Source organism: Myodes glareolus, chromosome 3 (genome assembly GCF_982192425.1).
Source record: "Myodes glareolus chromosome 3, mMyoGla1.1, whole genome shotgun sequence".
Classification (NCBI taxonomy): domain Eukaryota; kingdom Metazoa; phylum Chordata; class Mammalia; order Rodentia; family Cricetidae; genus Myodes; species Myodes glareolus.
The window spans coordinates 64,921,384-64,944,381 of record NC_142028.1 but is presented as its reverse complement, the minus strand read 5'-3'; the positions used below and the strand labels follow the sequence as shown (position 1 = coordinate 64,944,381).

The 22,998-nt window shown below is 46.6% G+C and overlaps 1 protein-coding gene across 1 annotated transcript; it reads right to left on the bottom strand.

Annotated features, from left to right (window-relative positions):
- Positions 1-1,545: 1,545 nt before the first annotated feature.
- Txlna (taxilin alpha) lies at positions 1,546-18,737 on the bottom strand. Its single transcript, XM_048434285.3, has 11 exons — positions 18,594-18,737; positions 17,861-18,110; positions 16,672-17,010; positions 14,590-14,681; positions 11,999-12,169; positions 8,577-8,771; positions 8,097-8,216; positions 7,782-7,856; positions 6,278-6,370; positions 5,336-5,431; positions 1,546-4,762 (listed from the first exon to the last, which is right to left on the bottom strand). Exons 2-11 carry the CDS (start codon positions 18,024-18,026, stop codon positions 4,436-4,438), a joined length of 1,674 nt encoding a protein of 557 aa, XP_048290242.3. The 5' UTR covers positions 18,027-18,110; positions 18,594-18,737; the 3' UTR covers positions 1,546-4,435.
- Between the last annotated feature and the right edge of the window lie 4,261 nt (positions 18,738-22,998).

Sequence of the window (22,998 nt, the reverse complement as noted above, 5' to 3'; positions counted from 1 at the left end):
GAGTGGTGCCAGGCCCCTCACAGTGGCAGAGGATCAGAAGCTCTTTTGTGGTCCCAACCCCCTGCCCACTCTCCCTCCACACACACCGAGGGGCCAGAAGCTTCGGCAGAGCTGCTTTGCTTGGAAGAACAGGAAAGGAATCCCCTCCACTCTTCTAGGGAATCTTTGGGACCAATGTGGTGAACATGGAGTATTAGCCTACCATCTCTGGCTAGAGAGGCCAAAGAAAGACCCTCCTGGGCCTGGCCCATGTACTGGCTAACGAAGCTCCTATAATGCCAAGCTGCTGGGCATTTCCATCTTTTCTGCCTCATTAACCTGGAGAGGACAGATGCTGGGCGATGCCACCTGTAGGTTCTCTCCTACAGGAAAGAAGCTGAATTAAGGAACCCCCAAAGCCCTTGTGCATTCCCCTGAAAAAGGCCAAAGTAGGCTGTCAATGGTATAGACCTTACTCACTCCTTACTCAGCCACTTTAACACCTTCCTTCAGTAGGCTTGGTTCAAACTTCTATAGTGATACCTAAACTCCAGGAATAAACCTCACCTCTTCCCCCATCCTCTCGGACACCTTGGAAAACATTCCTAGGGAACCCGTTTTACTTTTCTGAGACAAGGTCTCATTAGCCATGGCTGGGCTGAAACTTAGAATCTGTAGACAAAGATGGCCTCAAACTAAACAAGATATCTGCTGCCTCACCTTTGGGATTAAAGGCTTGTCCTATCATAGCAGGCACAGGGTTTCTCTGTGTAACAGCCCTGGCTGTTCTAGAACTCACTTTGTAGACACAGATCTGCCTCTGTCTCCCAAGTGTTGGGATTAAAGTTATACACCGCCATTGCCCAGTTTCTTTTCTTTTGGGTTTCAACTGTTAAATATGGTCATTAAACTTGTCCTTTTCAGTGCCTCCCCTACTTTAAAAAACCCCACCCCCTTATTAACTACCAATTACTTAAAAAAATGCATGTATGTATTGTATGCACTTGTGTACATGCATGTGCGAACATGTGCTTTGGGAGCAAAAGATAACTTGAAGTACTTTCTCTCTGTGTGGGTTCTAGTGAGTCATCTGGCACTTACCCCTCACCCCTTTTTTGGTGAGACAAGGTATCACAATGGCACCCTGGAATATTGCATATAGACCCTCCTGCCTTTCCCTTCAAAGTGTTGTGCCTAAGGGCACACCCGTCTCTTGAGACAGAGTTTCAGTATACAACCCCAGGTGATGCAGTCCAAGGAAGCGTGGGATTCACAGCAATCACACCTTTCTGTGCTGCGCTTATAGGTGTGTACCACACCTTATTGAAATTAATTTTTTTTTTAACTTAAAAGTTCTTTGATGTTCTTTCTTTGCCAAGAGCAAACACAGTTCAAGCAATCTGTCAGGATCCTGAACTTGTGGCCAGTAGAAGACAGGACATTCTGGAATATGCAGGATGCCAAGACACTGTTATGGTCACTTGGCTGATCCAGACAAGTCCACAACAACAGAGAGGACTAGGTGGATCCAGAAACAGCAAATGATCCAATCAGCAGAGATACAAATAAGGCAACAGACTATTTAATGTGGTGTAAAATACATCGATATCAAGTCCCTGGCTGTTGTGAATATGAAAAGACTGAGAAGGAAAAAAAATCTAAGAAAAAAAGAAAAACCTGTCAGCACAACCTCAAACAAGTGTGGGTAGCAGAGGAAAGCAATTATGGGAACAGAGGTGGCCCTCTTATCCCAAGTTGGTCAAGAGGGGCAGCCAGGTGCCTGGTGACCCACCCATGCTATTAAGGTAAGAGGGCTGGAGCAGCACTCAGCAGGCCTCAGCCTCCCTACAGAAACCCCGGGCAGCTCCACTGGCCTCTGGCCAGCCCTACTCAGTAGGGCTAACAAGGTGGGGACCAGGGAGAGTTAAATAACCATCTTTACAGAAACAACATTCTCACACAAAGTGCCTGAGCTCTGCCCATGGTCCAAAAACCAAATGGAAAACGAAGTTGTTGTTGTTGTTTTTCTTTAAAAAAAAAAAGGGCTTCTGACATGGTATACATGAAGCTTTCAACTGGACAAGGACCTAAATATTACTGTTGGCATAGCCAAGGGCCCTGGGCTCTAAGTCTTACCCACTGTGGTCCTCTAGAAAAAGCTAACAATCTTATAAACCAACACAGATCTTGGTCCTAAAATGAGGTCACATGCACGGGACTCACCCAAGTGAGGAGGTACTGGCCTCACTCACAGACAGGTCACCTCCCTGCAGCTTGCCCAGGCTCCTGGGCTGACTTTGGAAAGCAGAGCAGCTGTAGTGACTGTTAGTTTGGTCATCGGAGTGGAGAGGAAGAAGTGATTGGGTGGCTAGAAATGGAGCTAACAGCCAAGGTTCTACAGATACATTATGGCCTCTTAGCCTACCACGCTGAGACCCGACAGCTGGAACCCCTGCATGGGCTTTAAGAGGTAGCTGAAGTGAGGCAGGCCAATTCTATGGGCCACAGGAAGCCTTTCCGTTTTCAAGGAGGCAGAAGATACCTTATTCTCATACCTCTGCAGCCAGGCAAGCCCCACGGACTGACAGTTCAGATCTCAGTCGGGCACAGAGCTTTGAGGCCTTACAGCAGGGAGAATACTATGATTTCCAAGGGGAAAAAACCTTGGGAAAATCTCACCAGGACATCAGATCCTAGCTGGAGATGGCAAAGCCTCAACACTCACACAGCTGCTGGGCACCCTGAGTGAATAATGTGACAGGGTGGTGAGTGCTTTAAGTGGTAGTGCCTGGCATGGGGAAAGGGGCATTAGTTTGCAATTTCTGTTCTTGAACACATGATTATAAGCAATAATGTTCTAGGTACTTTTGGTTTCTGACAAGGAGTCCTGCTTCCTAGCCCAGACTGGTCTGAAGTTCAGCCTCTTGTCGAGCTCTGGGACTACAGACACACCCAACTCAATTCTGAATGTGTATGTGTGGGCTTAGCGGCTAGTCATGAAAGATGAAGGAACTTACAGGATAATGCAATAGTTGAAATACAACAAGAAGCAAAAATCATCCAATCTTGGCCTATGGCTCACTTAACTCACAGAAGCTGTTAGCGTCCAAGTACTGCTGATCCAGGGAACTGCTGTGTAACCTGTCTAACACACTGGCAGGTGTGCAACAAGAACCTCAGCACAGAGCCACCACTTGAACATGGGTGTGAGCGGCATTAGGACACAACTCCCTGCAACTAGTTTGGTTCCTGGGATCAGTCTGTTGTTAGAAGTTTACTCATGACCTGCCAGACACCTGGAAGATCTGGCAGCAAGAGGTGAAATCCCAAGGACTCACTTTTTGGCCAAGAGGTGCTAGGAAATGGCACCAGAGCTGTCCTCAAAAATCGCTCACCTGAGCTGGGGTGAGGGGGCAGGAGAAAAAAAAAAAGTCCATAAGCCAAGGGCCATCTGGATCTGGGGTTCAGCAACGGCGGCATGGAGATGGTGATGAATTAGTGGTAGCCTCCCAGGCTAAAACCCATAGGCAAGTTTGTGGCAAAGCCATCATCTTTTCTCTTAATGATCTTAACTTCCCAAATAGGACACCTCAACACTAACATGGCAAAGGACCCTGACAGTTGTTCTGAATGGGGCACTGGAGGCCAGGCACCTGGGACCATTGCTAGTGTATCCCTTACCCTTTGAAGATCTTTAATACGAACTCTTATGCAAAACAAAACTACAACAAAACCTCCAAAAAGAATCCTTTGGGTGACCTTCTGTCAATCTTTTGTGCAGGCTAGAGGCACCTGTGAATGATAAGGCTACTGAGAACTGAGAAGCAACATTCGCCTGGACCTGGCACTACCAGAGGGCAGGGAACTGGTAGCCTGAAGGGGCTCCTTCCCGCCCCACCAGTTTTCTTGTCTTAGGCAGGAGGAAGCTCAAGGACCAGTTGTTCCCTGCAAGGCTCTGCCCAGAAAACACCATTCCCAGGTCAAGAGAAGCAACAGAACCTCCAGGGGAGTGACAAGAGCCCAAACTGCCCAAGTTCTGCTTACAAAAGGGAGGAGTCCAGGCCTGGGTATTTTCACTCGTCATGAGCTCTGCAAAGGGCTGAAGGGTCTGAGCCTCAAAATCAGGCAGAAAAATGTTCAAGTGGTTGGACCTGCTGGCTTACAGGGATGGCAGCTTCAGATGAAATCTCTAAGACTCTTCAGTGTAGAGCCACCAGCTTCATCTGCACGCCCACCCTACACCTACAGGTGTTATCCATGGAACCGCGTGAGGTCTCGCACACTGCCTCATCCATAAGTAAGACTAACCCACAATTTAAAGATTGCAAAGTGTCCAATGCCCTCCAGGTCAGAACACCTTGGCTTCAGCACTGAGCCGCTCAGTGTGGGAGCCTTGTATGGACCAGGCCTAACCGGGCTGCTGTTCCCTTCCCAGCATGCCCAAGCACCATGAGCTCTAGGCGGTGGCAGAGGTGGGCTGCCGGGGCCCTGTCTGGCCTGCTATTTCTGTGCTTGGTGCTCCAGGGCAGCCAGGAACTTCTGTGGCCCTTGGGGAGCTGGATGGTTGAGCCCCGGCACTCTCAACACCCTGTTCCTTAGAGGTAGTGGCAGCCTCTGGCCTCCGCTCAGTGCCAATGTCAGCGAGGGAGCTCTGGGCACCAGCAGTCAGGTCCTGTACCCTCTTGTTCAGGTCATTGCGTTCTGTCTGCAGTGCTCGGCACAGCTTCTCCAGTCGTTGGATTTTCACCTGCAGACCTTCCAGCTCTTTGTCCCGGAGAGTTTTCTAGGTAGAGAAATGGATCATCCAGTAAGATACTCATTTCAAGTTTGGGCAAATGAAAATGAAGAGCTGGCCCCTGTAGCAAACTGCCCCAACTTAGAGTATCACTTTAGTGTCAGACAATGTATCCCTCCCTCTACTTACCTACCAGATGACCTAGGCAAAGCACTTGGACATTGAAACTATCATCTGTTAAACAATGCTGACCAACATCAGGTCTCAAAAGAAGGCTCAAAGGCTAGGTATCAAACAAATAGTTGGTGAAGTACCTTTTGCAAAAAAAACAGACCACCTGGTAAACCTGGTTTACAGCTGCTGCACCAGGTCAGTGTCTGTCTTGTAGATTGCAAGCCACAGTCACAACTCTGGGATGCTCTACATGTGAACCACATCAACCACTAAACAGTACCTACTATTTGCTGATTCTTCAGCTGTCTGTACTGGGAGCTAGCCTGGGTGCCTGCTGCTAAGGGCAGAAGCTGGCATTATCACTGCACTTGGGTGAATACAACTGGAAATGCAATTCCAGTTCATGTGTACAGTGTCACTGCCCCCAGCACATCGCCCTCCACCCACCTCTTCAGCCATCTCAAGCAGGGCTTTATTGCTGCTCTCCCACCGGGATCGATACATGGTGGTTTCTTTCTCCAGCTTCTTGATCTTCTTTGTCATCTGTTACATGACAGATGGAAGGAAAAGGTCAGAGTTGAGCTGTCTGGACATCTGTGCCTCCAAGGAAGCAAACATTACATCTGTGCCAACTGGGAGCCTCAAGTTAAGCCACTGAGGGGCTGGTAAGAATGCTTAGGAAGTAAAGGAGGAACCCACTGCCAAACCTGATGATGTGAGTTCCATGTCTGAAACCCACAGAATCAATTTCTGCAAATTGTCCTTGGACCTCCATATGTATTCTATGATGTATGCATATAACATACATATACATACCCACCCATAATTTAGCTCATACACATGCAGGGTGGATCTAAGTTCAGGACCAGCCTGGTGTAAATAGAGTGAAATACAGGGCAACCAGTGGTACAGAGAGACCATGTCTCTAAAGAACAAATAAATAAAACATAAAAAGTACAAGAATACATACTCTCTACTACTTTTAAATTCCAGCATTAATGTTGGGCGGTGGTGGTGCACACCTTTAATCCCAGCACTCGGGAGGCAGAGGCAGGTGGAACTCTGGGAGTTGGAGGCCAGCCTGGTCTACAAGAGCTAGTTCCAGGACAGGCTCCAAAGCTACAGAGAAACCCTGTCTAAAAACAAAAAAACCAAACCAAACCAAAACCAAACTAAACCAAACCAAACCAAACCAAAATCTAGCATTAATGAAGAAACCAAACCAAATAATAGAGAAACAAACACAAACTGTGTCTTCTGGGGAAACAGGAGGCTGTTACACTTCTAAACACCTCTTTCTGCTGAACAGCTTCTATGAGGCGCCCAAAGGTAGTTCTGAACAAAGTGGCTTGGGTCTCCAGTTGGGGAGACCTGAACCCCCATGATTACCTTTTCCATTTCCTGTTTGAAGGTGGTGAACACTTCGCTGCTTTTGGAAAGTGTATTCTGGAACTCTTCAAACTTCTCTGTGTACAGGGCGAGCTGGGTGAGGGAAGCAGAGCTCATGTGAGGTTGGGCTTCTCTGAGGTCACCTCTGGGCAACACTCAATTTAGTTATTTGTTTGGTCCACTGACAAAGCCGTTCTACTGAGATACCATTTCCTAGTAAAACACCAAAACCACGCACAGCAAGGATGTGTTCCAACATGTGAAACCGAAAAATGCCGGGTGGTGGCAGCACACACCTTTAATTCCAGCATTTGGGAGGCAGAGGCCGGTGGATCTCTTAGGAGTTCAAGTCCAGCCTTGCCTACAGAGTGAGTTTGAGGACAGACAGAGAAACATAGACCCTGTCTCGGAAAAAACAAAAACCCCAAACGAACAAAAAGTCAACACAACAACAACAAAAAAGGGGCTAGTGAGATGGCTCAGTGGTTAAGAGCACTGACTGCTCCTCCAGAGGACCCGGGTTCAATTCCCAGCACCACATGGCAGCTCACAGTTGTCTGTAACTCCAGTTCAAGAGAATCTGACATCATTATACCAATGCACATGAAATAAAGTTTAAAAACAAACAAACAAACAAACAAAACAAAAAACTGATGGGGCTGGAGGGATGGTTCATTAGTTAAGAGCACTGGCTGTTCTTTCATAGAACCCCAGTTCAATTCCCAGCACCCACATGGAGATCACAATTCTAACTCCAGTTCCAGAAGATTTGGCATCCTCTTCCAGCCTCTGAGGGCACCAGGCACACAACTAGGGCACAGACACACAGGTATGCAAAACACCCATACACAAAATAATAAAGTAAAATAAAAACAAACAGAAACAGAGCTAGGCATAGTAGTTAATACCTCATGCATATGGGAGGCAGAGGACTGCCACAAGATCAAGACCAGCCTGGTCTACAAGGTGAGTTGTGTGTTAGCCAGAGCTAAACTCAGAGATGTTTTTTCTTTTTCTTTCTTTCTTTTAAAGACAGGGTTTTGCTGTGTAGCCTTGGCTGTCCTGTAACTCACTCTATAGAACAGGATGGCCTGAATTTAGAGATTTGCCTGCCTCTGCCTTCCAAGTTGAAGGATGAAAGGCATGTAAAACCGCCATTCAGCAACCTTTTACTAAAATAAATAAAATGTGGGGCTAAAAAGATGGCTCAGAGGTTAAGAGCACTAGATGTTCTTCCAGAGGTCCTGAGTTCAAGTCTCAGTAGCCAGAAGGTGGCTAACAACCAACCGTCCATATTGAGATCTGTTGCCCACTTTTGGTGTGCATGTATACATGCAGGCAGAACATGACAAACACAATAAATAAATAATTTTTTTTAAAAAAATAAATAAAAGGCTTGGTTGAGACTAACATAGCAGTTGGCTCATAACCAGCCTAAGATGAGGTCTTGTTTTCACTACCCTGAAGACGGAACCTGTGACTACAAATCAGATTCTAGTCTCACCTGCTGCTTCAAGTGGGTCTCCTGCTGCTTCATCAGCTCGCACATCCTCTGGGACTCCACCGCTTCTTTCAGGAGCTATTTCCAAGACAGGACCCCAGAACCTGTCAGAAGCCCCTGGGAGGTATGTTTGGCCTTCTTTAGCCACAAGCACTGGACCCACTGAGGCTACTTGCTTTCAGACTGCTGTCTGGATAAGCAGTTACTGGACTGGGCAGGCAAAACCTCTCCCATCCATATGAACTAGACTCTGAGCTAAGCCAGAACCCAGCCCACTTCCTTGTAGTCCCCACCGCAGCCCTGGGGTCTGAGCCTCACAAACTCCTTCTCCCGCTGGTGCCGGTCCTCTGCCTCCTTCAGCATCTCCTGGGCCTGCTGGAGCTTGGCATCTACCAGCTGCTGCTGCAGGTCCTTATGTTTGAAGACTTTGTCGATGTGCTGTAGGAAAGGTATTAATGGGGACTGCTTGTAAGGAATTCCCTTATAAGGAAGCCCCAACTCTAGAAAACAAGGTACTCCTCTAGTCTTATCTTGGTACAAAGACATTGGCATTTGGACATTTCCTTTCCTAACCTCAATCTTATCTGCAGATAGGACAGTACACACCTCTACTCTAGAACCAAGTACTTCTATGGATCCCTGGTCCAGGACCAGAGATAAGGCACTGTGGGTCAACTCTCTTCTCTCCATTTCAGTTCCTCGTCTATGAATAACATCATCTTCTGAAGGAAGAGCGAAACAAAAGCAGGCAGGTCTGCAGAGTGCTGCCCCAGTCCCTGGCACTCACTACAGCCTCACCTCTTCACGAAGTTCATATTGCTCAATCAGCTTCTTGAGCCTCTCAGCCAGTTCCATGTTCTCCTGGCGCAGCTTGGAGTTTCGCTCGTTGTGCTGCTCCATCTGCAGCTGGATGTCATTCAGCGTCACCTGGAAGTGTGAAGTCACCTCTTTGCGTTTCTCCTCCTCCTCACGGGCTCGCTGCACACCTTCTTCCTAAAAAGAGAAACCAACTCTGGAACTATCATCCATAGCTCTAAGTCCTGCACAAAGCTCCCCAAACTAGTCAACAGTCTCTGCCAACAGAGCTACTGGCCCCAAATGAGAAGCACCCAGGATCCAGGATGTCATACAATGGGGTATCCTAATGTGAACCTCTGTAAGTCAAGTGACATCAATTGAGTCTCTCCCTAGAAATACTCAGTATACATGTTAAGTGGCACTCTGAAGCAACTTGGATCTTCTGAATTCTTGTTCCCAGATTCTAGGTTAAATTTCCCTCCTGTTCCCCACAGAAAACAAGAAGCAAAAGCTGCAGGGCATAGCGATGCAATTCCACCACTCAGGAGGCAGAGGCAGGCAGATATCTGTGAGTTAGAGACCATCCAGGTCTACAGAGCAAGTTCCAAGACAGGCGGGGCTACACATAAGATATTTGGTAAGAAAAATGAAATGGGTATAAATTAGTCCAAGTATCTATCTTCATGCTAGGTATTAGCATTGAAGAGAGTAGGTGACTATCACATTTAATCTTTTGAGGTTTTTTTTAAGTCTATCGCCCCCCCCCGCCCCCCGACTGGGTTTTTCTGTTACAGTTCTGTCTGTTCTGGAACTCACTTTGTAGACAAGACTAGCCTCTAACTCACCAAGATCCACCTCCCTTAATTCCAAGTGCTGGGACTAAAGGCATTTGCCACCACCACCTGGCTATCATTTTTTTTTAAAGATTTATTTTTTTATTATGTATACAACATTCAGCCTCCATGTATGTCCACACGCCAGAAGAGGGCACCAGATCTCATTATAGATGGTTGTGAGCCACCATGTTGTTGTTGGGAATTGAACTCAGGATCTCTGGAAGAGTAGTGAGTGCTCTTAACCACTGAGCCATCTCTGCAGCCCCTGGCTACCATTTTTAACATTCTGTCTAGGCTTGGTGAGATGGCTGCTCTCCCAGAACTCAGGTTCAGCTCCCAGCACCCACATGGCAACTCATAACTGCCTCTAACTCCAGTTCCAGAGGATCCAATGCCCTCAACACAAACATATGCAAGCAAAACGCCACAAGAAATAAAGTCGAACACAGTGTTGCATACCTAAACAAAAACCTCTCTTTTAAAAAACAAAACACAGACCATTCTGTCAACTTAAAGCAATTTTTTGTTGATTACATTCACTACTTTATGTATGTAATGCCATGGTCCATGCGTGGAGGTCAGAGGATACTTGCATGACTGGGTTTTCTTCTCTGACTATATGAATCCCAGGAATTGAACACAGGTTATGAGGTTTAGCAGTAATTACCTTCACTGGGTAAGCAATCTTGCTGGTCTCAAATTCATTTTACTATTATTTTTTTCTTGTGTTAATAAGGATTAAAGCCAAAATGCTGGTAACGGTAGGCAAGTACTTTATCTCAGATGTATCCCAATGCCCCCTTTACCCAGTATTCTGGGGTAAGATCTCGCTAAATTGTCCACCCAGGCCTTAAACTTACGATCTTTCTACCTCTGCCTCACATATTAAAAAGAGAAACACCATGCCAGGTGATGGTGGTGCATGCCTTTAATCCCAGCACTCAGGAGGCAGAAGCAGGTGAATCTGAGTTTGGGGTTAGCATGGTCTACAAAGCGAGTTCCAGGACTGGCTCCTTAGCTACTGTCTCGAAAAAAGAGAGAGAAAAAAAAAAAAGAAACACTAAACATGAACAAAGTTAAGACATATTACATCACATCTTGAGGTCATACATGTCAGGAATAATCTTAAACAAGCCTCTCTGCCAATGCAAATTAATTCCAATCAGACCAAATTAGACCAAATCAATGCCCACGTTTACTGCAGTGCTCCGGGTGGCCAGGAGAGCATGGGTGTGTGTGTGGGAGGACCACGCAAAACCGAAGACCACATGTTCTTTTTCTCAGGGGCAGCCTAAGCGGGTGGTCCTGACTCTCCCTGGGAAGGGGTCAGCACGCTTGGCTGGCTTTTACAGAGGTGGAGTCCAGACCAAGGCAACTCCCAGGGAGAGGGGGCTTGAAATGGAGCTTTCTGCTCCATTGGAGCTCCACTGGCACCCCAAGGATGAATGCAAGGGGCTGAAGTCTCACAGTTGAGAGCTACCATACGCGTGGTGGTGAGTGAACATGTGTCCTCTGGAAGAGCAGCCTGTGCTTTTGCCACTGGTCTATCTGTTCAGCCCATCCTTGTTATTTTTCTAAGATTTATTTTTATTTATGTGCCTCTGTGAATGTATGCCACATATATGCAGGTGCCCATAGTTCAGAAGAGGGTATTAGATCCCCTTGAGATAGTCTGAGGTTGGTCCAATGTGGATAGAAACAGAAATTCGGTCCTCTGGAAGACTAGGTGAGGGCTGTCAACCACTCAGCCGTCTCTCTAGCCTTCTCTACCTTAAGACAACATCTCTCATCAAACCCAGAACTTACTGATTCAGCCAGACTGGCTACACATCATGGGCCAGGGAGCCTCCTGCCTCTGCCTCCCAAGCACTGCAGGTACAGAGATACACTACCCAGCCCAGCTTTGTACATGGGTGAGGGGATCCAAATTCTGGCTCTTATGCTTGTAATAAGCACTTTCCTGACTGATCTTAAAGTCCTCAACAGTTTATTTTGTAGAGGACTCTGGAACCTATGGTGATACTACTGGGTGATGGAACTTTCAAGGTTGGCTGAAATGGCTTTAGGTTTTCTGGAGGCATCCAATGGGGCAATTTTGTTCTACTCGATATTGCTGCCATATTCTGTTCCTGTCTAACTCACAACAGATCTCAAAGTAGGGAATAGGGTGGGGGGAGGAATGTCCCACCAGTCACAGACTACAACTTCCAAAAGTGTGAGTCAAGAAAACCTTTCATCTCTGTGCGTTTGAGTCCAGGACACCCAGGACTGTTACACAGAGAAACTGTTTCGAAAAACAAAACAAAAGTTAATTAGCTCAGTATTTGCAGAGGGAAGTTGACTAATGCAGCAGGGATCTGCTATCGGAGAAAGATTCTGGCTCTTGTATCTGGTGCTCGTGATTCAGGTAGTCACAGTTGTACTTTGGTGAACTGGGACAGAGCTATACTGTACTGAAGCTTTTTTGGTTTTTTGTTTGTTTTAAATAAATTCTTCCAAACTGGCCTAGAACTCACTGCATACCATAGCCTCAATGCTTTTTAAAGGAGAAAGCCCATAAAGCCCAGTAACTACTAACAGGCCTACCTTGAGGGAGCGGTTGTGTCGCTGCAGCTCCCGGCACAGGCTCTCAAGCTTGCTTCGGGCCAGGACAGCCTTGCTATGCTCACCACGGAGATGGTCCTTCTCCTGTACGAGCTGGCTCTGCTTCTTCTGCAGGAGCTTCATCTGCTTCTGTGAGTTTCGGTGCTCTTCCAGCTGAGCAGAGGAGAGTAGGAGTGTCTAGAGAGGGCACCACTACGTGGCTCTAGAGATTCCCACTCCTTCCACTCTAGTCACAACAGCTCAGACAAAAGCACACTCCTCCCAGGAACATCTCAGACTAACCCAAAGGCCTATCTTAGGGAAAGAATAATCAAGGAGAGCAGTGAGGCAGAGCCAGCAGACACTGCAGACCATCATGCCCACACACTACCAGACTACAACCAATCCACCTCCAGACAACTTAGCAGAGCTCATCGGCATCTCATTCCTCAGACTTGAACTCTCATTCAAAACACAGCTTTCCCCCACGACTATTCTTATTTGTGGCTATCTCATTGCTGACAGAAAGGCGTTCTAATTCTCCTGACTACAGTCCTGAACCCCTTCCACAGACCTACTTTTCCAAGCTCAGCTCTTCTCCCATGATTACATCCAGCTTTGGATAGCACAAATGCAACCTGTATAAATGATTACAATCTTCTAGTACACATCAAAAAAGTAAAAAGGTAAAATTTAAGCTGTTTTTGTGAGACAAGGTTATGCCAAGTGACTCACACTGTCTTTGAATTCACTAAATAGACCAGTGCTGACCTCAAATCCATGATGATTCTCCAGCCTCAGCCTCACAAGCACATTTTTTTATCTTAGGTCTTTAAAATCTGACCCAGTTCTCACACCTCGGCAGATCTAAGTCAGATTACTAAGAGGGTGTTGTCTTAGGCAGCAAAGGCCTAGACTTGGTCACTCCAGGCCAGGACCAAGACAACTTCCTTAGGTGATCCCTATCAGTGTCTACTAGATTTCAACCTACTAACCCGACCAACTCTTCATTCTATTCCCCCACTTGATTCACCTTCTTCCCTGGTTTAGGTTTAACAGTCTACTGTCTTGGTCCCCTTTAACCTAGGCCAAGCCCCTTCTTGCTTATGTGGCAATAGTACTGAAGCGACCGCCCTTGAAGAGTCTTAGATTAAACTAAGATACAACCTTGGAAGATTCTCCACAACTGTCACCACTTTCTCCTGTGATCTATATCCTTCTCCAAGACAACCATTTGTCTCCTCTTCATAACTTTTCCTTAGATACGGTCATGGTTCTCATTTCCCTGGAAACCCAGAAGAAACCAGGGGACCACCAGACAAGCTTCCCACCCATCACCCGACTGTACCTGTCTTCTTTAGAGGACTGTAAATGAAGACACGGGTACAATAAGCTCCCTCAGTGGTGGAGCCCACTCCTTGTGGGTTGGGCCTCAGCTCCCTGCTATACTCAGAATATCACCCCAGCAGCTCAATTACTCCTCCCTTACAGTATATTTCCCTAGCTAAATCCTTCCAAAATGATTTTATCCTTTCTGTATTTCTTTCTTTTTTTCTTTCTTTTTGGTTTTTAGAGACAGGTTTTTCTATATAACCCAGGCTGTCCTGGAACTCACTAGACCAGGCTAGCCTTGAACTCAAGAGATCTGCCTACCCCTTCCTTCTGAGTGCTACTATTAAAAGCATACCACTATACCAGCCTCTGTGTTTCTTATAGTTTTATTTAATGTGAATATAGGTGTTTCATATGCATCTCTGTCTATGCTATACTTGTGTGCCTGGTACCATAAGAATCCAAAAGAGGGCGTCAGATCATCTGGATCCAGAGTTAAGGATGGTTGTGAACTGCCAATAGGTGCTGGGAATCAAATCCAGGTCTTCTAGAAAAGCAGTCATTGTTCTTAACCACTGAACCACCTCTCCAGCCCCTTCTCTATACTTCTCTCTCTCTCCATACACACACACACACACACACACACACACACACACACACACACACACACAGACAGACAGACTCTCCCAGTGAGACAGATGGCAAGACCTGACATTTCTTTCTTTAAGACAAGGTCCCGAAGCCCAGGCAGGCCTTGAATTCTTGCTCCTCCAGCCTCAAGGGATTAAGGTATGCACCTCCATGCCTCACTCACACTTGGTATTTCCCATGACTCAACACAGAATCTAAGAATTCCTGTCCCAAGAATTGAACAGGAATTGGATCAGCTCTTAGAGATGACTTTCACTTTACTGAGAACAAAGAACTAATGTGGGAAAGGACAAAGATGACAAAGTAGAGGTGAGACACCGCCGAGATGCATGTAGAAACACACAGACGTGAGCGCACAGCACCCAGGACCAGAGCCAGGGTTCTACACTTGGGAATCACACTGTGGAGAATTTACTTATAAAGTTCCTTCTCTTTATATATACTCTCAATCCTTAAGTAGCTGACTGAAAATAACTTCTCACTTAAGAGATAGGGGTATGAAAATTCAAAAAAGGTTAATGGGATTAAGATACCTGTTCCTGCACCCCCCCCCTTTACCCCAGGGAGCCTGTTGACTTTCCAAAGGTAGAAGGAGAGGTGGAGGCACTGACCAGTTCAGCATACTTCTTGCACAGCGCAGCCAGCTTCTCCTCTGGGGTACTGAGTGTGTTTAGTGTCTGCATCAGCAACGTGATCTCCTTCCCTGAAAAGCACAGGGAGTAAAGGCATGCACCCCTCCTTGGGGGCTCTCTCTACCCCAGGCCGACACCCGAGCACTAAGGCAGTTTTCTCTGTTACACTGGTCCTGCACGAATTGGGACCACTTCATTCCTGCAGCTCCACCACACATCACCACTGCAGCGTAAGCAGCGTCACTAACATACGCTCAGCAAATGGTAGGCACCACCACTGAGAGGAAAATCTATTTTAAAATATATCAATGGGCAAATAATAATCCACTATTAAATTCTAAAAAAAAAAAAAAAAAATCTGGTCTGCGGGCCCTTGAGTCAAACTCCTGTCAACACTCATTCATAGCTACAGTTATGTTTAAAATGAATGTCCATGTGGCAATGGTGGTGCACGCCTTTGATCCCAGCACTCAAGAGGCGGGGGCAGACGTAGGTGCATCTTTGAGTTTGAGGCCAGTCTGATCTACAGAGCAAGTTCAAGGACAGTGAGGGCTACAGAGAAACCTGTCTTGAAAAACCCAAAATAAATAAAACAAAACAAAGCCAGGCGGTGGTGGTGCACTCCCTTAATCCCAGCAGAGGCAGGTGAACCTCTGTGAGTTCGAGGCCAACCTGGTCTACAAGAGCTAGTTCCAGGACAGGCTCCAAAGCTACAGAGAAACCCTGTCTTGAAAAAGAAAAAAAAATAACAACAAAACAAAACAAATATCTCTTTCTGACCTATGACTTAAAAAAAAATAAAAAAAAGGCTGGGGAGTGGTGGCACACAAACCTTTAATCCCAAGACTCAAAAGGTAGAGGCAGGCGGATCTCTTTGAGTTTGAGGTCAGCTTGGTCTACAGAGCGAATTCCAGGACAGGCTCCAAGGCTACAGAAAAGCCGTGGGGGACAGGGGGAAGCAAGAAGTCTCTCATATCTCTAAGTTAGGACAGGTAACAAATATGGAGGGAACATAACTATGATATGGTTATCGTGTCAGCTAACATAGATTTTCTTTTTCTTTGACAGAGGGTCTTCTATGTAGCCCAGGCTGGTCTAAACTCACCATCTTCCTGCCTCTGTTTCTCCTGGCCCCATTAGAGGTATATACTACATCATCCAGTTCAGTTCAGATTCTAAATTCATATTCATTCACCTACCCCCATCAAAGAACTGATTGCCAATGCCCTCCCTATTTTTATTTTTCAGATAAGGTCTCATCATGTAGTTGGTTGGCCCTACGAGATCTACTTGCCCCTGCTTCACAAGTGCTAGAATTAAAGGTGTATGCTACCAAGCCTGGCTGCCACTGACTGCCTGTATCTCAGGAAGCCTCACAACTGCCTCCCTTGGTTTCCCCTGTTCCCAGCACAGACCAGGTTCCTCGACTGTCATGGGGGGGGGGGGGGGCGCAAGAAGATTGGTACAGAGACTGTAAATCAGCAACATACAAAACAAATCCAACCCAGGGATGGCTTTTGCTTAGTCTAGTTTCTATTATCAGGCTGTCAATTATTCAGCGAGTTAGCTGAGAGAGAGTGGGGGACTTACCAGGTAGAAGTCAATTTTTTGTATTAAGTAAGCCCTTTCTCAAGTCTCAAGAGGTCTGTGGCTTACAGGGTCAACATCAACATTTGAGATCTCTACCTTGATGTAGCTCAATTTTGTTGCTGTAGAAATAGGTAAACTAAGACCCAGAAGTGGAGAATGAACATGCCCAAGGTCAAACAGCAGGTGGTGCTGGCTGGCTCAAGAGTCTACCTACTCAGGCCTCCAGTGACCCATATCCTCAATGAGGAAGATGGTTGGAGTCCTGCCTCCACTTGCTCCCAAGGTCAAGAGCCTTGCCCAAGGAAGTATTCTGAACAGCTCAATGTTATAACCCTATAATCCTGGCTTTGATTAAACTGGGGAACCTTCTGTCTTGACAAGGAGATTCCAAGCTCTGCTTGGCAGAGCAGGCTAGCCCATGAGACGACAGGTCTTAACTCCCTCCCCTCAGCAGCTGCTGCCCTCTCTCACCCAGACCCTTGGCTTTCTTCTTTTCTTGCGGTCTTCGGTGGTCTCGGTCCCCAACCTCATCACTTGCTCGGCTCTCTTCTGTGCCTGGCTCCCCCTTGGAGGTCTCCTTCTCGCCGTTAACTACTGGAATCCCTGGTTCCGGCTCCCCATTCCTTGCTGCGTAGGTTCGGGACTTCTCTGTATCTTCTGGCTCAGTGGGCTCACCCTGTGCACTCTCCTCACCTGGACCTCCCTGACTGTTGTCCACACAGTATGTACTCAGAATGTCTTCCAACTGCCGGCTTAGTTCCTCAGAGACATCACAGAGAGGCCCAGACTTAGCTGCTTTAGCTTGAGCCCCTACGGCAAGAAAGATTAAGACACAGAATGACACTGGCTTGGAAACTCATTTCTTTAAATCCAGACAAGTACACAGTTTAGGTTAAATGTTGTTTTACTTATTTGGTGGACACAGGATCTCTCTACAGAGCCTTAGCTGTCCTGGAACTCGCTATGTACACCAGGCTGACCTCAAAATCACAGAGATCTACCTGCCTCTGCCTCTCAAGGGCTGGGACTAAAGGCAAGGTCACGATGCCTGGTCTCAGTTTAATTGTTTTTAAAACCTAAGTTTACTTACTTATAAAATTACACAATTATTTTTTACTCCCTCTCAAACATACTTAAAAGACAATTAAGCCTGGGCAGTAATGGCATGTGCCTTTAATCCCAGCACTTGGGAGGCAGAGGCAGGTGGGTCTTTGTAAATTCAAGGCCAGGCTGGTCTACATAGTGAGTTCCAGGACAGTCAGGAATACAGGAATACACAAAAAAAACCTCTATCTTAGGAAAAAAAAAAGCTCCAACTCTAAGCCATCTTTTCCCCCATTCAAAACTCGTTTTTGGTTATTTTTATAGTTCCAGAAATGCCTCAAGTGCGAAGGACAATTACTTCCCGCTGGCAAGTGTTTTCTGGGAACATGACTTGGCTTGTGGAGTGCCTCACTTTGACTGTCATTTAGTTTAAACCAGTCAGAGCGTGCTCCCAAGGTTCCATTCCCGGGCTAAGAGAGGGAACCTGAGAATCACACAGAATGGGTATTGTTCCATGCTATAGTTCCTCCTTCCTGGGTAAACACTGGCCTCAGCAGCGAGGCCAATCCCAGAAACTCCTCCCTCTGCCCACTGTTAGAGCGGTGCAGACACACACCCTCGGTCTTCCCAGGAGTCTGGCTTGTGGAACCTTCAGCTTCCGCCGCAGGAGCTGTCTGTCTGGGCCGTCCCTGGGCTCCCTCTGCTCCTGCTTCCCGTTGCCCCGGGCTGTTCTTCGGGGTGGAGTGTTTGGCAGGCCCATTCTTTTTGTCTTGGTTCTTCATTGTGATCTCCAAAGGCAGAAAACGGGCAGGTCCTTTTAAGGAGGACACGGTTGCTATTTTCCAGACTTGAAATTTTTTCACACCCTAGATCAGAAATCCCAACATTAGGCGCTCCAGGCTTCAAACAAACGGGCCGACCTTGGCCTTGGTCGGAGACTCCAGGGTCCCCGGCAGAGTTTCCGAGGAGCTGCCCCTCAGCAGGTGAGGGAAGAGGCCTCCTTTCTCCGGAAAGCCACTTCCCAGCAGCACCGCACGGCTCCCTGTCGGCGTCCTGAGCGCGGGATTGGCTCCGCGCCGCGGACTGACGTGGCGGGATGCTCCAGTTCTAACTGGTCCCCCCTCCGCCCCTCCAGGTCCCACGTGGGCCCACCCCTGTCCGGGCGGGCTGGCGCGCGCGGAAGCCACCTTCTCCCCGCGCACCCTCTAGCCCCACGGCACGCATGCGCAACGCGGCCCAGACCACCCCCAGCTTCCCCATACAGAAAATCAGTTATTCCTCTGCAGGTCACTCATCTTGGATCACAAACCCTCTAAAGAGCTCGTTCCACCTACGGTCAATGGACATACCTCACCATGGACGTCCGACGGCTTCCCCCCCGGCACTGGCCGAGCACCGGAAACCCGGGTAACCGCTGCCAGTAGGACCGCCTGCTTCTGCTGCAGCCAATCAACAGCTAACGCTAGCGCGGAGCTTGCTGGGAAAGATGAGGCCAAGGTGGCTTTGGAGTCGGGCGTGAGAAAGAACTACGAGTCCCTTCGTGCATCGCGGCGGGGCACAGTTCCCGAGATGCAATGGAAAAGGCTTTTGTTTTGGGGGCCATATAGCCTCCAGGTCCGAAATTATATAGAACAGTCGAGATTCGTGTCTGCCACCTTTCTAGTGAAGAAGCTATGATTGGCCCTTAAGCCTTGGCGCGCGGCTATTTTTTTTTTATACATTCCTCCATTAGTCCCTTTTGTGCATGATGATTGTTTCTAAGATCTCTGAGGACTCAAAGTTGGATAGAAGTCTGAACTGGAAATTAGGAAATCTTTATTCCACTTCTAAATCAGTAATTTGTTATGTGCCTGGCATTCTTTGCCCCCCTCTCTCAACATAGGATTTATAATAATTCAAACACTTATTATGTTCTTTCTTTCCTTGTATCTAATAGCTTGGTCCTCATAATTATTCGGAGAAAGTACAAAATACTTTGTGATCTGGTTAACATAGGACAGACAGCATGGAAAAGACTAGATGTTTGGGTTTTTTTTAAAATTGTTTATGTGTAGCCTTGGCTGGCCTGGAACTCCTTATGTAGATCAAACTGGTCTTGAACTAAAGGCAAAAGCCACCACGCCACTAAAGGTTAAATAATTGAAAACCGAATCAATATTGAGTGGTTGTAGCAGATTCAAAACCAGAAGCCTGACACCAGCACCCATCGAGACTGGGTTTCTCTGTCTAGCCCTGACTGTCCTGAATCTCATTCTGTAGACCAGGCTGGCCTCGAACTTAGAGATCCGCCTGTGAGCACTCATCTACACTGCTCTCTACCCAGAAGAAATAACCACCTTCCCAGGCTTTCTCTGGGACAGTTTATCAGCAGTAACTCCTTCAGGAAGGGACCATAGGCAGAGGGAGTTTGGCTACAGGCAATCAGTGAACTCCCACCCCGCCACACTTTCTGCAGTCTCCTGCGCTTGCACAGGGGCTAAAGTTTTAAAAAGTTAGATTTTTTTTCTTGTCTTTGTTTTTCATTACTATTGGGAATGCCAGCTTAGGCACTGATCGTTCAGAAACAAACACAATAGTGATTTCAATTCTTTGTTGTGTGGCTTTTGTTTGATAAGGTCTTCCTTTATAGTGCTGGCTAGCCGGTAACTCTTTATGTAGATCAGGCTGTTCTCAGACTCACAAAGATCTGCCTTCTAAGACCAGTGGTGCACTGTTATTAAAGGCATCACCACACCTGCGGGCAAAGCATTTCAACACTCAGCTCACAGGGTACTTTGGGAACCTGCAGCTTGCTCTAGTATCCTAGGCCTGCCTAGACTTCTGTAGAGCCTTTTGCCATGAAATTGAAGCTACTGTTGTCTAAATGCTGCAGTCTCCATGGCTAGAGTCAGGCTGTGGGTAGAACATGCTGCAAAGTGTGCTAATTGTACATTATTTTAGGGTCCTTAGATTTGGCCATTTTCTATAACTCTGTCAAACAGATTATGAGTAGTGTTTTGTCTATTCAGATGTAACTGTGAGAGGCAAATTATATATATTATATAATAGGCTCAGTGGTATTTACTTAGAATGATCAAAGCTCAAACCAGAAAACATTGCAACCTTGCTAGTTTACTGGGGGAACTGAGGCTCAGAAAGTTGAGGATTAAAGGTGTCTGGGGCTATGCAGTGGTAGCACACATGCTTTTAATCCCAGCACTCAGGAGACAGAGGCAGGAGAATCTCTGTGAGTTCAAGGCCAACCTGGAATTCAGAGCGAGTTCCAGAAACCCTGTGGTGCGGTGTGTGTGTGTGTGTGTGTGTGTGTGTGTGTGTAAATAAACAATAACAAAAAGCAAACCAAGAAAGAAAAATTAAAGAAGGTGTCTAGAAGCCCTAATTCTGTTCCAATAACACATAGGCAATTTCTAAAGAGGCAGCATATAGATTAAATTTCTACAAAATTCCATACAAAGAGGATTCTCTAGATCAGAGGTTCTCAGCCTTCCTAATGCTGTGACCCTTTATTATAATTCCGCATGTTGTGATGACCCCAGCCATGAATTTATTTTTGTTGCTATTTCATAATTATAATTTTGCTACTGTTACAAATCACAATGTAAATACCTGTGTTTTCTGATGATTTTAGATGACCTCCGTGAAAGGGTCATTCAACCCTCAAAGGGATTGAGACCCACAGGTTGAGAACTGTTGCTCTAGCAATTAATAATTTTGGGGGACGCTGGATATATGGTGCACTTCTTCAGCCCCAGCACAGACGCAAATGGACCTCTGTGTGTTGAAGGTCAGCCTGGTCTACATAGTGAGGCCCTGTTGCAAAACAACAATAGGAACTACAGAATCCTAAAGGAGTTGGAGCCCACTGTTCAAGGGTGCTTGCTGATTTTGCAGAGGACCAGGATTTGATTGCCAGAACGCTCATGGTGGTCATCAAGGGTCTACAGACTTTAAATTCCAGAGCATCCAGCACCCTCTGCTGGTCGCCAGGTATGCACACAGTGTGCTTGCATATACATGCAGGAAAACACTCATACAATAAAAATGAACAATTTTTCATAAAGGGTCTTTGGGATAAAGAGAGGGCGTAGCTGTTAAAAGCGCTTGGTGTGCGTTAAACAGGGCTGGAGTTTGAATCCCAGCAACTGTGTGACAAGGTAGAGACTATCTCATGCTTACCTGCAACTCTACCTCCCTCAGGCTGTGGGGCAGCACAGAAAGCAGAGAATGGCAGTGCTTTTTGGCTTCTAGCTTAACCAAGAAAACTAAAGCCCGGGGTGCAGGGAGAGGCCCTGTTTCAAAGGAACAGGTAGAGAGCAACAGAGGACATTTAAGCCCTCTTTTTTTTTTTTTAAATATTTATTATGTATACAATATTCTGCCTGCGTGTATACCTACAGGCCAGAAGAGGGCACTAGACCTCATTACAGATGGTTATGACCCACCTTGTGGTTGCTGGGAATTGAACTCAGGACCTTTGGAAGAGCAGGCAATGCTCTTAACCACTGAGCCATCTCTCCAGCCCTTAAGCCCTCTTTTGGCCTCCCTGCAATCATACATGTGTGTATACTCATACGGATAAATATATCCACACATAAGTAAATAAATAAATGGGGAAGGGGAGAATTCACTAAGTGGGCCACCATGGTGTCTCACACCTTTGGAAGGAGGATGACAAATTCAAAGTCAATCTGGACAACTTGGTGAGTTTGAGGCCAGCCAGACAGTGAGACTGTCTACAACTAAAAAAGCATTTTTTAAAATTTATTATGTATACAATATTGTCTGTGTGTATGTCTGCAGGCCAGAAGAGGGCACCAGACCTCATTACAAATGGTTGTGAGCTACCATGTGGTTGCTGGGAATTGAACTCAGGACCTTTGGAAGAGCAGGCAATGCTCTCAACCACTGAGCCATCTCTCCAAGCTCCTAAAAAAGCATTTTTTAAAAAGCTTTTTTGAGATAGGGTTTCTCTGTGTATCCCTGGCTGTCCTGGAACTTTATTTGTAGACCAGGCTGGCCTCAAACTCAGAGATCTGCCTGCCTCTGCTTTCCGAGTGCTGGGGTTAAAGGTGTGTGCCACCTGCAAAATAAAGGCAAACTGGCAACACCCAAAACACCCATACACATAAAATTAAAAGAACAAAAAACCAAGGGATGGAGGAGCTAGATCAGTGGTGATGATCCCTTACTTAGAGAATTCCAAGTTCAACTCCCAGCACCCACATCAGTCAGTGTTCTTAACCTCTGAGCCACCTTTCCAGCTCCCTAAACATACAATTTATTATATGCCAATTATATCTCAATAAAGCCATTTCAAAGAAAAAATCCATAAGCACTGGGGCAATGGTTCAGTTGGCAAAGTGCCTGCCATATGGGTATGAGGTGGTGGCAGGGTGAGAACACACTAGGATTCCTCCTCTAGTCTGGGATTAAAGGTGTATATCACCATGCCTAGCAACTTCTGTTTTGGTTTGGTTTTTGAGGTAGGGGTGCTAGGAAGTCAATCTTGAGCTCTCGACCTTCCTGGCACTGTCCTCCCCTACCAAGTACTGGGGTTATAGGCATGTGCCACCATTCTGGTCAAAGTTTAATCTCATACAGCCAAATCTTATCTAGTATTCAAGAGCAGCACTGATACTGGCTTCAAAATTATGAGTAGTGATTGTGACTGGGAATTTCTCTTGATGGAAGTGCTGGACCTCAAAGTCTCACGGCAGTCAATGTGAGAATGCCTGCGATACAGCGCTTTATGAG